Source organism: Phacochoerus africanus, chromosome X (assembly GCF_016906955.1).
Source record: "Phacochoerus africanus isolate WHEZ1 chromosome X, ROS_Pafr_v1, whole genome shotgun sequence".
In the NCBI taxonomy this organism is placed as follows: domain Eukaryota; kingdom Metazoa; phylum Chordata; class Mammalia; order Artiodactyla; family Suidae; genus Phacochoerus; species Phacochoerus africanus.
Window position 1 is genome coordinate 75,818,642 of NC_062560.1, and position 13,093 is coordinate 75,831,734.

General features: G+C 34.0%; 1 protein-coding gene across 1 annotated transcript; it reads right to left on the minus strand.

Moving 5' to 3' along the window:
• Positions 1–11,782: 11,782 nt before the first annotated feature.
• CPXCR1 (CPX chromosome region candidate 1) lies at positions 11,783–12,572 on the minus strand. Its single transcript, XM_053743476.1, is given in 4 exon segments — positions 11,783–11,857; positions 11,859–12,423; positions 12,464–12,527; positions 12,530–12,572. Coding segments are annotated over 4 exon segments (747 nt in total).
• Positions 12,573–13,093: the final 521 nt, after the last annotated feature.

Here is a 13,093-nt window from a genome sequence, read left to right on the forward strand (position 1 = left end):
TATCGGCCAATATCTTTGATGAATATAGACACAAAAATTCTCAACAAAATTCTAGCCAACCGAATCCAACAACATATCAAAAAGATCATACACCATGACCAGGTTGGATGCAACCCAGGTGCACAAGGATGGTTCAGCATATGCAAATCATTCAACATCATACACCACATTAACAAAAGAAAAGTCAAAAAACACATGATCATCTCAACAGATGCAGAAAAGGCATTTGACAAGTCCAACATCCATTCATGACAAAAACTTATACCAAAGTGGGTATAGAAGGAACATACCTTAACATAATCAGAGGCATTTATGACAAACACACAGCATATATAATACTCAATAGATAAAAGCAGAAAGCCTTCCCACTAAAATCTGGAACAAGACAAGGATGCCCACTCTCCCCACTGTTATCCAACAGAGTATTGGGAGTCCTAGCCACAGCAATTAGAGAAACAAAAGAAATAAAAAGCATCCAAATAGGAAGAGAAGAGGTAAAACTGTCACTGTATGCAGATGACATGATTCTATATATAGAAAACCCTAAGGACTCAAAAACCACTTGAACTGATCAACAAATCATTAACATTCACAAATCAGTTGCATTTCTGTATGCTAAAAATGAAATATTAGAAAAGGAATACAAAAATACAATACCTTTTAAAATTGCATGCCAAAAAATCAAATACCTGGGAATCCACCTGACCAAGGAGGTAAAGGACTTATATGACAAGAACTATTGAACATTAATCAAGAAAATTAAAGAAGATGTAAAGAAATGGAAAGATAGTCCATGTTCCTGGACTGGAAAATTAATATTAAAAAATGTACAAACTACCCAAAGCAATCTACAGATTCAATGCAATCCCTATCGATTTACCCAGGACATTTTTCACAGAACCAGAACAAACAATCCAAACATTTACATGGAACCACAAAAGACCCAGAATTGGCAAAACAATCCTGACAAACAAAAACCAAGCAGGAGGCATAAACTCTTCCAGACTTCAGGCAGTATTACAAAGCCACAGTCATCAAGATGGTGTGGTGCTGGTATCAAAACAGACAGCCTGACCAATGGAACAGAATAGAGGACCCAGAAATAAACCCAGACACCTATGGTCAACTAATCTTTGACAAAGCAGGCAAGAGATTAAAATGGGAAAAAGACAGCCCTTTAAGAAAGTATTCCTGGGAAACTTGGACAGCTGCAAATAAATCAGTGTAACAAGAACACACCCTCACATCATGCATGAAAATAAACTAGAAATGTCTGAAAGACTTAAATAGAAGACAAGACACCATCAAACTCCTAGAAGAGAACACAGGCAAAACATTCTCTGACATCAACCTTACAAATATTTTCTCAGGTCAGTCTCCCAAAGCAACAGAAATAAAAGCAAAAATAAACCAATGGGACCTAATCAAACTGACATGCTTTTGCACAGAAAAGGAAACCAAAAAGAAAACAAAAAGATAACTTACAGAATGGGAGAAAATAGTTTCAAACAATACAACTGACAAAGGTTGAATCTCTATAATATACAAGCAACTTATACAACTCAACAGCAAAAAAAGCCAACCCCCCAATGGAAAAATGGGCAAAAGGCCTGAATAGACATTTCTCCAAGGAAGATGTGCAGATGGCCAACAAGCACATGAAAAAATGCTCAACATGTCTGGTTATTAGAGAAGGCAAATCAAAACAAGCATGAGATACCACCTCACACCAGTCAAAATGGCCATCATTAATGTGTCCACAAATAACAAGTGCTGGAAGGGGTGAGGGTAAAAGGGAACCCTCCTGCACTGTTGGTGGGAATGTAAGCTGGTACAACCACTATGGAGAACACTATGGAGGTACCTTAGAAATCTATACATAGAACTAGCATATGATCCAGCAATCCCACTCTTGGGCATATATCAGGACAAAACTTTCCTTAAAAAAGACACATGCACCCGCACGTTCATTGCAGCACTAGTCACAATAGACAAGGCATGGAAACAACCCAAATGTCCATCGACAGATGATTGGACGAGGCAGGTGTGGTATATATACACAATGGAATACTACTCAGCCATAAAAAAGAATGACATAATGCCATTTGCAGCAACATGCATGGAACGAGTGTCTCTCATCCTCAGTGACGTTAGTCAGAGAGAAAGAAAAACACCATATGATATAACTTGTATCTGGAATCTAATATACTACAAAATGAGCCTTTCCACAGGAAAGAGAATCATGGACTTGGAGAATAGACTGTGGTTGCCAACGGGGAGGGGAAGGGAGTAGAGTGGAAGGGGAGCTTGTGGTTATAGATGCAAACTATTGCCTTTGGAATGGATTAGCAATGAGATCCTGCTGTGTAGTGGTGGGAACTATGTCTAGTGACTTATGATGGAGCATGATGATGTGAGAAAATAGAATGTGTACATTTATGTGTAACTGGGTCACCATGCTGTACAATAGAAAAAAAATTGTATTGGGGAAATAACAATTAATAAAAAACTGAAAAAAAGAGAATTAGTCAATATTTATAATGTAATATTTTAATTTTTTCACTATATATTTTGAGTTATTGCTTTAATGGCTGCTCTAGTGATTACCACATATACATTAAAATATTAGAAACAAATATGTTTGTACTAACTTAATTCCAGTGGGATATAGAAATATTACTTCAATATAGGTCTATTTCCTCTTCTCTGCAATTCAAATAACCATTATATTTATTATATCTATGTGTGTTATAATAATAATATATAGCTATAATTAGTACTTTATAATTTTATTTCTTTTACAGAATCTAAAGCAGAAGAAGTATGTATTTAGATAATTTAATTTACTAACCTTTAATTACCTTTTCTGGTTCTTTTCCTTTGTTCTTGTGGTGTCAGTGTACTATCTGTTGTAATTATTTTTACACTAATACTGCTTATAGCCACTCACCTCAATTATGCTTTTATTGTCAAATATGTGATATTTTTATATGTTATAGGCTCACAATACAATTATATATATATATTACTTTATATAATTAGTTTTTAAAATTGGTGATGACAAGGAATATGCATTTATACTGCTTTTTATAATATTATTAATCTTACTTTTGATTTTTCTATTTGTCTGCAGATTTGTATTATTATCAGGAGTTACTCTCAGCCTAGAGAACTTTCTTTAATATTTCCTATTAGGCAGGTCTTTCAGCAGCAAATTCTCTGTTTTTATTTATCTAGAAATGCCTTTCTTTTGCATTCATTCTTGAAACATACTTTCACTGAGCTTCGAGGTTTTGGGCTGCCAGTTTTCTTCTTTCAGGACTTTACTATGATATCTAATGATCTGCTGACTGCCAAAGTTTCTTCGGAGAAGTCAACATTTGGTCTTTTGGGGATCCACTTTTATGTGATATCATCTTTCTCTTGCTGTTTTCAATATTTTCTCTTTTTCTTTGGCATTCAACACTTTTGTAATGGTGTGTTTGTAGAACTCTTTGTTTTTTTCTACCTGTTTTAGCTCCTTAGGTGTGTACAGTAATGCTTTTCATCAAATTATCAAGCATTCAGCCACTATTTCTTTTACTATTTTTTATATTTCTTTCTATCTCTTTGTTATTTCTAGTATTCTCATTTTACATAAGTTTTTATACTTAATGGTGTCCCAGATTTCTCTGGTGTCCTGTTGTTTTTTCTTTTTTTTTTTATTCTCTGCTCTTTATATTGCATAATCTCAATTTGGTCTAATTTCAAGTTCACCGATTCTTTCTTCTGCCAGTACAAATCTACCTTTTAGCTTCTCTAGTGAATTACTAATTTCACTTTAATGTTGTTTTAAATTCCATAATTTCCCTTATTTCCCTTTAAAGAAGTCCATATCTTTATACATGATTTCTATTTAATGTGGCATTATTATTATACCTATCTTCTTTAAACATGTTTTACTATAGTTCCTTGTACATATTTATGATAGCTACTTTGCAAACTTTTAAAGTCTGGACTATTTTCTTTCTCATGGGCAGTTTTGTTTTTGGTTTTATATTTTTGGGTTTTATTTAACCTTATGTGAAAATCTTTTGATTTTTATGAAAACCAGACATTTAGGTAATGTATTAAAACAAGCCTTTTGGTTGTCTCTTTCCCTGATCTCCCTATTAAACTATGTGCCTCATTTTATATCGCACCTAGCTAATAAGTGCCACAAATTTCAAGCTAGTTGTTCTATTGTTTTTGATAGTGCCCTGGGGCACAAATTTCACTACAAACTTATCATATTAAGTTCATGCCTCTTCCTGGGGCACAGTTTTAGGTCAGTCTTTAAAGTCTGTCCTAACTCTAGATGTGCTCTTCTTAAATATCTCTTTCCCTGGTCTTGCTGATATACTAATTAGTTCTCATTGAGCTACTCACCTCCTCTTAATTACTTACCACCAACTGCTTCATTATTTTCTAGAGCACCTTTAGGCTTGAAATTCCACATGTGAGTTCTAAGTCAGTTCCCCTTTGAGAGAGTTTTTGACTTCTTTGTTCTTATGAACTCTCTCTCTTCCCTGGGGAGTGTTTCTGTTCTACTGCTTCACAACTGGATGTAAATATCGTCATCAACTTATCTCTGATTGATATGCCTGCTTTACAAGCAAGGTACAGGTCTTGGGAAGCAAGCTGTCATGTTAGTTTGTTTCTCCCAATAAATAAACCTCTTCCTTATAAATATGCTAGGGCAAGGGGAAAAAAGGCCTCAGTATTTTGTGCCTGTTGTAACTATGGTAGATTTTATGCCTTTAGAGGAGGATTTGGGTGAAAGAAGGGAGCCCAAAATCATGAGGCTGAACTTCCTACCCCATTGTCTAATTGTGCTGAGAATATTAATCCATTTTTTTGTGTGCCATCCATTTGACATCACCAATCTCAATTCTCAATAGCCCCTCCTAGTTCCTATATTCCTCATCTTCCAAACTTGAGAACTTCCATCTTCAATCTCCCTTGTCCAACTCCTATCATTTATTGAATGTCATTTTTAAAACTCTTATGTACCCTTTAATATAATATTTTTGTGTCCTTTTAACTTTTTTTAGCCCTTTCCACACTTCCTTCAATTTACATTTCTCCCTCAACTAAAATTTTTTCTAAGGTGGATTATTATTATTATTTTTTGGCTTCACCTTCAGCATGTGGAAGTTTTCAGACCAGGGATTGAATCCAAACCACAGCAGCAACAATGCTGGATCCTTAACCTACTAAGCCACCAGGGAACTCCAAAAATGGCCTTTATCTTAGTCTACAGACCTATACCTGTTTAAGGCTCTCCATCTTTCAACCCTAATTCATACATCTTTTCCTTTGGGTTTCCCATTTTCCATAGCCCTAACATTTATTTCATTTTAGCCTCATCTATAGTGTAACTTCTCTCTATAATACACTTACAAGAATCTATCAGTTGATACTCTATTCCCTACTTCCTGTTTATTTCTGCATATTTCCTTGATCAAAAATTTTCCTCATTTTGAAGTCCCTTTTTTTCCTCTAAAGTGTGCATTATAAGTCCAGCTGAGCTTTAATGTTTTTCTCTTTTTCCTCCTCCCTGTTAGTCTTAGCCCCTGCAAACTTGGATCAGCAGAGCAAAACCTAGTTCTCTTCCCAACCCCAAAGTTGCTAGTCACTATTCTACAACTTTTGAGAGTAGCTTTTTCTTCAGAGGCCATTGCCCTATTCAACCTTCATATTCGTCTCTTTTTTTCTTACCCACTCATGTCCGTTGAGAATTAATTTAAACAAAACAACAAGTTGATTCACATAAAGTGTTATTTGGATATGGCAAACACCTAGGGGATTAATGAAATTAATTGAAATTTGGCAAAATGTTGTTCTTAATGTGCCTAACACAGTGTTATGTACAGAGCAGGGACTCAGTAAAGTTGATTCATTTTTCTTCTAGATATTATGCTTGATAATTAAGTACATTAAGATTACATGGCTATAATTAGGAATTTAAATCCTCACATTATAGTTGTCCTCTTCTCTATAAAGTTGAAGGATTTTCAGGGTGCTTCTTTATTGTATCTCTTTTCAGGAAAGAAGAGATGCAACATAAATAAGAAAAGAATATTAATGAGAAGAAAATGAACATGTATTACTTGTGAATTTAAATTGCTAGACAAACCTTTTCCCAGAAATTTGAAAACCAATATAGGTGAGAAATGCAGAGAATGGAAATTCGTGGAAAGGGAATTATGAAATGGAGATCCTTTTGTGCTTTTATCTTTAGAGTGAATAAAAGTGAATCTGATAAATGTTCCTTAATATTCAATTTGTTCTAATGTAGTACACTTAGAAAAGCTGTGCTCTTGTTTACATTTATTTAAATATGTAATCTATAATTTTCTAAATGTGTTTGAGGTATACAGAAAGTGATCTCAAAATACAAATAAGAACAAATCCTCTGTCATAGCCTTCAATGATAACTAAAACGGTCCGTTATAGCCTTCTTTTTTTTTTTACCTTGTATCTATGACTTTTAAAGTTAGTGATTATTCATTTTCCTCTCCTCCTTCATGCATCGAAGATTTCCCAGATGGTTTACCCTTATTAAAACACCTATCTATGCCTCTGAATTACATTCAAGTTAATGATTTTGACATTAGGTCATATTATCTCTTCCTGTCTCTGTTGATTTTTCTTGCCTTCTTTTCTAGTTTCAAACTGTCTTAAATCAGGTTCAGTCAAAAAAAAAAAACAGACTCTCAAGTGGAGGCTTATGTTTAGGAAGGGTTTTTTTTTGGTTGTTTTTTTTTTGTTTTGTTTTTTATTTTTTTTTCAGTGGTAGAGTGAGATACTGACAACGTGCAAGAAAGTGAAGGGAACAGGATTAGAGGCAGAGTACAAATGTGAAGTAGTTAAAAGAAAGAATTCAGACAATTTCAGGGAAGCTCTGGAACTGAGATAGCACCTCACAGATATCCTAAAATGAGGCACACACTTTTGTTCCTCCTATTGGCCAGTAATGAGACATGAACTGGCATTGGGGAGGGAGTGTAACTTTGGGATAGGCAGCTCCTTTGTAATTACTAGGGAGGGACACCACAGTGAGTATAAATACACACTTCTAGGGCTTTCATCTCCAAACTTTGATGCAAGAACAAACCAAAAAGCAGAGACTCCTATACTCTCAGCCCTTTTATTTCTATTGATTAAAATGAGTCTTTTCAGATTGTTTTTATGTATGTCAAATCACATTAGGCACTAAACAGTCCCATTGAAAGTGTGAATAAAATGAAATATTATTTAAGAATTCAATTTTGTTGTAATTTTAGAAGAGTCCCTGAAATATTTTAATGCCTTCAATTTAACTTTTAAAGAGTCTTGCATAAATTAGAATAAAGTTATTACCACACGTGATGCAGTTTGATTCTTTCAAAAACCTGGAATTTTTCTGATTAAATATGCCTAAGACATAACTTACAGATAACCAACACACTGATGACAGATAAATAATATGAGGAAAATAGAAAATTTTATCACAAGATACACTTTTGAATTAAGTATAAAAATATACTCTTAAACTCTAACTAGTCAAAATCTGAGAACATCAAAATAAGAAAAGGCTACCATCTTCAGGGTTCTATAAACTTAAAGGTTATTTATTTTAAAATGTATCTTTCATTATGTTCATTACATAATTTGCTGGTCTTGATGATGTTAATGCAATATATTATGGATGCTAGTTATCATGTGTGTGTATATATATAGATAGATAGATAGATGTGTGTGAAGTAATGACAGTATCTTGTATATAATATGTTCTGTATGGGAAATCTGAAAATTACTAATGCAAAATCATATAGGAAAACAATATATGCTTATTCCTATAAATTTGAAAATAAGTATAACTGTGAGATGTTGAATTGGTTTGTAAATTGTTGAATATTAAAAAATCTTAAACCTTAAAATGTACTACTCATCCATCTTTTTCTAGGTAAAAGCTTGCCTTCTTTCTCTACAGAAATTGAGATTCAAGTGGGCTGCTAGAGAAATAGGTGTCTAGAATTTTTTATTTTAGTTTTTTCTGATTTCCCAAATGTGAATAATATCTTGTTTAACTACTTTATCCTGTGTTTAAATTATACTTTCAAATTTTGTGATGGTTTGCCAGTTAAAGTGTGGATTCTGTGGATGGTAATATGATAGTGATAAAAACAACTTTTTAAAAATACAATTAATATTTTCTTATTTTATCCTCAGGAAAAATGAAGAACAAAATATTTTTTCTATTTTATTTTATTTTATTTTATTTTATTTATTTATTTATTTATTTTTTGTCTTTGCTATTTCTTTGGGCCGCTCCCGCGGCATATGGAGGTTCCCAGGCTAGGGGTCGAATTGGAGCTGTAGCCACTGGCCTACACCAGAGCCACAGCAACGTGGGATCCGAGCCGCGTCTGCAACCTACACCACAGCTCAGGCAACGCCGGACCCTTAACCCACTGAGCAAGGCCATGCACCGAACCCGTAACCTCATGGTTCCCGCCGTGACGGGAACTCCTATTTTATTTTTATTGATATCTACCTGATTGCTTATCTTTTTGTAAACTATATTTTATATCTCATTTGCCTTAATGATATTAAAATTAAAATGGCACATTATTTTTTAAAATAAACATTTGATTCGGTTGCTTAAATTTTTGTAATCGGTTTAATTTTTTTACTCTGATTGATGACACTAAATAATTGTATCTGGAAGGAGCAAATTTTCCTTCAGATAAACAAATTTGGCCTGTCTTAAATATCACATAAATATCCTCTGCTTAATGACAGTTTAGAATGTATGTATATCTATATATTGAATAAATTTAATGTTATATCATACATCATACTTATTTAGTAAGTCATAATATGCAAAAAGTCTCCCATTAAAGTAAATTCCAACTCTATTACATTTATTATATGACAACTACAGTATGCACTTATTAAATGTGTGACCTGGAAAAGTCACACAATTTCTTGGAAATCCTTTCTATGCATTTAAATAGGCCATCAAAATATATACATGCAAGACTATTGTTAAAACTAACTAAGGCATGGAATAATCCTTGCATAGTGCTTAACACATAATGGGTACCAATAAATAAGAGTTAATTTGGCAGTGTAATTATGGAGTCTATCTTTATTCATTATAAATACATAGGTCAAAGGTAATAAAGAGGTACAGATGTTTGAAATGCAAATACCAAGATAGAGAACTCCTTAAATATGTGTGGATATTAGTGCATATAAGTATACCTCATTTTGTTGTACTTCATTTTATTGCACTTCTCAGTTACTGCATTTTTTTATAAATTGAACATCTGTAGCAACTTTGTATTAAGCAAGTCTATCAGTGCAATTTTTCGAATAGCTTTTGTTTACTTCTTGTTTCTGTGTCACATTTTGGTACTTTTTAAAATATTTCAAAATTTATTATTATATTTGTTATAGTGATCTGTGATCAATGATCTTTGATGTTGCTATTGTAATTGTTTGGGGGGGGGTCTCACAAACTGTCCCCACATAAGCTGGCAAAACTAATCAACAAATGTGGGTGTTCTGACTACTCCACTGACTAGCTCATCCCCATCTCACTCCTTCTCCTCAGGCATCCCTCTTCCCTGAGACATAGCAATATTGAAATTAGGCCAGTTAATAGCCAATCTAAGGAAATGTAACATATCTCTCACTTTAAATCAAAATCTGGAAAGTATTAAACTTAGTGAAGAAGGTATATCAAAAGTCAAAATTAGCTGATAATTAGGCCTTTTACAGTGAACACTTAGTTATGAATGCAAAGAAAAAGTTCTTGAAGGAAATTAACAGCACTACTTCAGTTAACATGTGAAAAATAAGAAAGCATAACAGTCTTATTGTTGATGTGGAGAAATTTTTAATGGTCTGGATAAAGCCAGTCATAATATTTCCTTAAGTCAAAGTCTACTCCAATGAATTATCTCCAATTCTATGAAAGCTAAGAGAAGTGAGGAAACTGCAGGAAAAAAAATGTTTGAAGCTATAAAGTGTTGGTTCATGAGGTTTAAGCCATGAAACTGTCTCCATAACATCAAAGTACACAGAAAAGTAGCAAGAGCTGATGTAGAAGATGCAGCAAGGAATTCAGAGATCTAGCAAAGATAATTAATGAAGGTGGCTACACTAAACAAGTGATGTTCAATGTAGATGAAAAAGCCTTATATTGAAAGAACATATCATTTAGACTTTCATAGCTAGAGAGGAGAGAAGTCAATCCCTAGCTTAAAACTTCAAAGGACAGGCTTATTTTCTTGTTAGGGGCTAATGCAGCTAGTAACCAAGATAAAGCCAATGGTCATTTAACATTCTGAAAATCTAGGGCCCTTATATATTATGCTACATCTACTCTACCTGTGCTGTATATAAAAGGAGAAATAAAGACTGGATGATAGCACATCTCTTTATAACATGGTATACTGACATTTTAAGCCCATTGTTGAGACCAATTTCTCAAAAAAGATGTGTAATTGACAATGCAATTAGTCACCCTTGAACTCTGATGGAAATGGACAATGAGATTAAATGTGTTTTCTCACCAGCTAACACAATATCCACTCTTCAGCCCTTGGATCAAGAAGTAATTTCAGGAGTTCCTGTCGTGGCTTAGCCGAAATGAGTATGACTAGCATCCATAAGGACACAGGTTCAATCCATGGACTTGCTCAGTGGGTTAAGGTTCCGATGTTGCTGTGAGATGTGGTGTAGTTTGGAGAAGTTGCTTGGATCCTGTGTTGCTGTGGCTGTGGCATAGGCCAGCAGTTACAGCTCTGATTCCACCCCTAGCCTGGGAAACTTCATATGCCACAGGAGCGGCCTTAAAAAGAAAAAAAAAAAAAAAAGAATTTCAACTTTCAAGTTTTTTTAAGAAATACATTTTGTAAAGCTATGGCTGCCATAGATTGTAATTCCCCTGATAGATCTCGACAAAAAAAACATTCTAGATAACATGAAGAACTTGTGTGATTCATGGGAAGAGGTCAATATATCAATACTAAGAGGAGTTTGAAAGAAGTTGATTCCAAACCTCATGGATGACATTGAAGGATTCAAGACTTCAATGGATGAACTCACTGCAGATGTGGTGGAATTAGCAAGAGAATTATAATTAGAACTGGAATCTGAAGATATTATTGAATTGATGCAATATCGTAATAAAATTTAATTAACGAGGGGTTGTTTCTTATGGGTGATCAAAAAAGGTGGTTTCTTGGGAGTTCCTTTTGTGGCTCAGTGGGTTAAAAACCCAATTGTATCCATGAGGATGTGGGTTCAATCCCTGGCCTCGCTCAGTGGGTTGAGGATTTGGCATTGCCATGAGCTATGGTGTAGTTGAAGATGTGTCTCAGATCCTGCATTGCTGTGGCTGTGGCAGTGAGGCTGTGGCTAGCAGCTGCAGCTCTTGTTCTACCCCTAGTCTGGGGTATGCCACAAGTGCAGGTCTAAAACAAACAAAAAAACTGTGGTTTCTTGAAATGCAATATGCTCCTGGGGAAGATGTTGTGAAGATTGTTGAAAAAATAACAAAAGGATTTAGAACATTACAAAAACTTAGTTTACAAAGCAGCAGTGAATGACAAAGTTCTACAGGGTAAAATGCTGTCAAATGGCGGTATGTGCTACAGAGAAATCATTTATGGAAGGAAAAGTCTTTTAATGTGGCAAATTTCTCTGTTGTCTTATTTTAAGAAATTGCCACAGGCACTCCAACATTTAGCCTTCATGATCCTGATTAGTCAGCAACATTCAACATCAAGGAAAAACCCTCTACCATCAAAATTTTTCCTGATGTCAGTCTTTCAAAGAGAAGGACAGTAGTAGGACCCCTTCAAAAATCTTCCAAATGTTATGGTTCTCTCCCCATGAGTGAGGACATTTGGATGAGGAAGAAAAGCTATATATTTTTGTTTCACCAACATGGTATTTTGACAACCTGCAGCCTGAGAGAAATGTCTCCCACACAGCAGATGGATAATTATTCTTCTCGTCTCATGTTTGCTAATAAATGGGATTATACATGAAATTGAGAGTTGGAGAGAAATTTTGTAATATATACTATTATGAAAGAAATCACTTATTTCCCTCTCAACTTTTCCTGATTAGAAACTTGCTCTAATAGTTTGTATCCATTAAGGGATTGTTTTTTATTGATTTTTACTAGTGGGATACTCAGATAGGTAAATCTCCCAATCCTGACATGAAAAAAAATCCCATTTTCTAGGAATGGGAATCTGCACTAGAAGGGACTCTTCTTTTAAATCTTCTTTTTGAGAATCTTTTTGGGTCTCCTTTCCATCAAACTCATTGCTTTCTGCTGCTTGAGGAACAGCATGTTCCTGGGAGGATGGCAGTTCTAGTTCCCTGTTCATTGGGCTCTTTCCACATGAGAAACTGGAGTAACTTGAAAGTTAACAAATCAAATGAAGGCTCTATATCTGTAATAAAATTATTTTGAGTCTCATTTTTAAAATTTTGAGAGCATTGTTAGCTGGATTACTTCCTTCTTTAGCAGGAGAAGTCATCCTGTGACCTATTTATGAAAAAGAATACAACGATCTATTAAATTGAGGAATGTCTACTTCATATAAAACCAAAAAGAATGTGAATGTATTATTTCTGAGATTGTTCACATCTTTAACTTGAGTCACAGTTTCACTAAAATAAGGGAAAATAAAAATTGAGGGCAAATATGACTCCTATTAAATAGGTGGTCTTATTACTTAATTCTGGAACTTGCATAATTTGGAATAACATAAAATTTCATAATATAAACTTGGCTAAAGCAAATATTGTTCCCAGTAGAAATCCCAATTATTCTCTTTAGGATGGTATGTTAAATATAATTTTTATTTAACAAATAGATTCAAATTACTGACTTGATATATATAAATGAGAATAAAATTGAAGATAGTTTTTTTAATCATGAGTATACATGTTTAAGAGAGAATCAAGACCTATGTGAAAATTAAATAGTTGACTTTGTATGAAGAACAAGGTATTCTTCCATTGGAATTTTTCATTGTTTTGTTCTCTTATCTGTTAT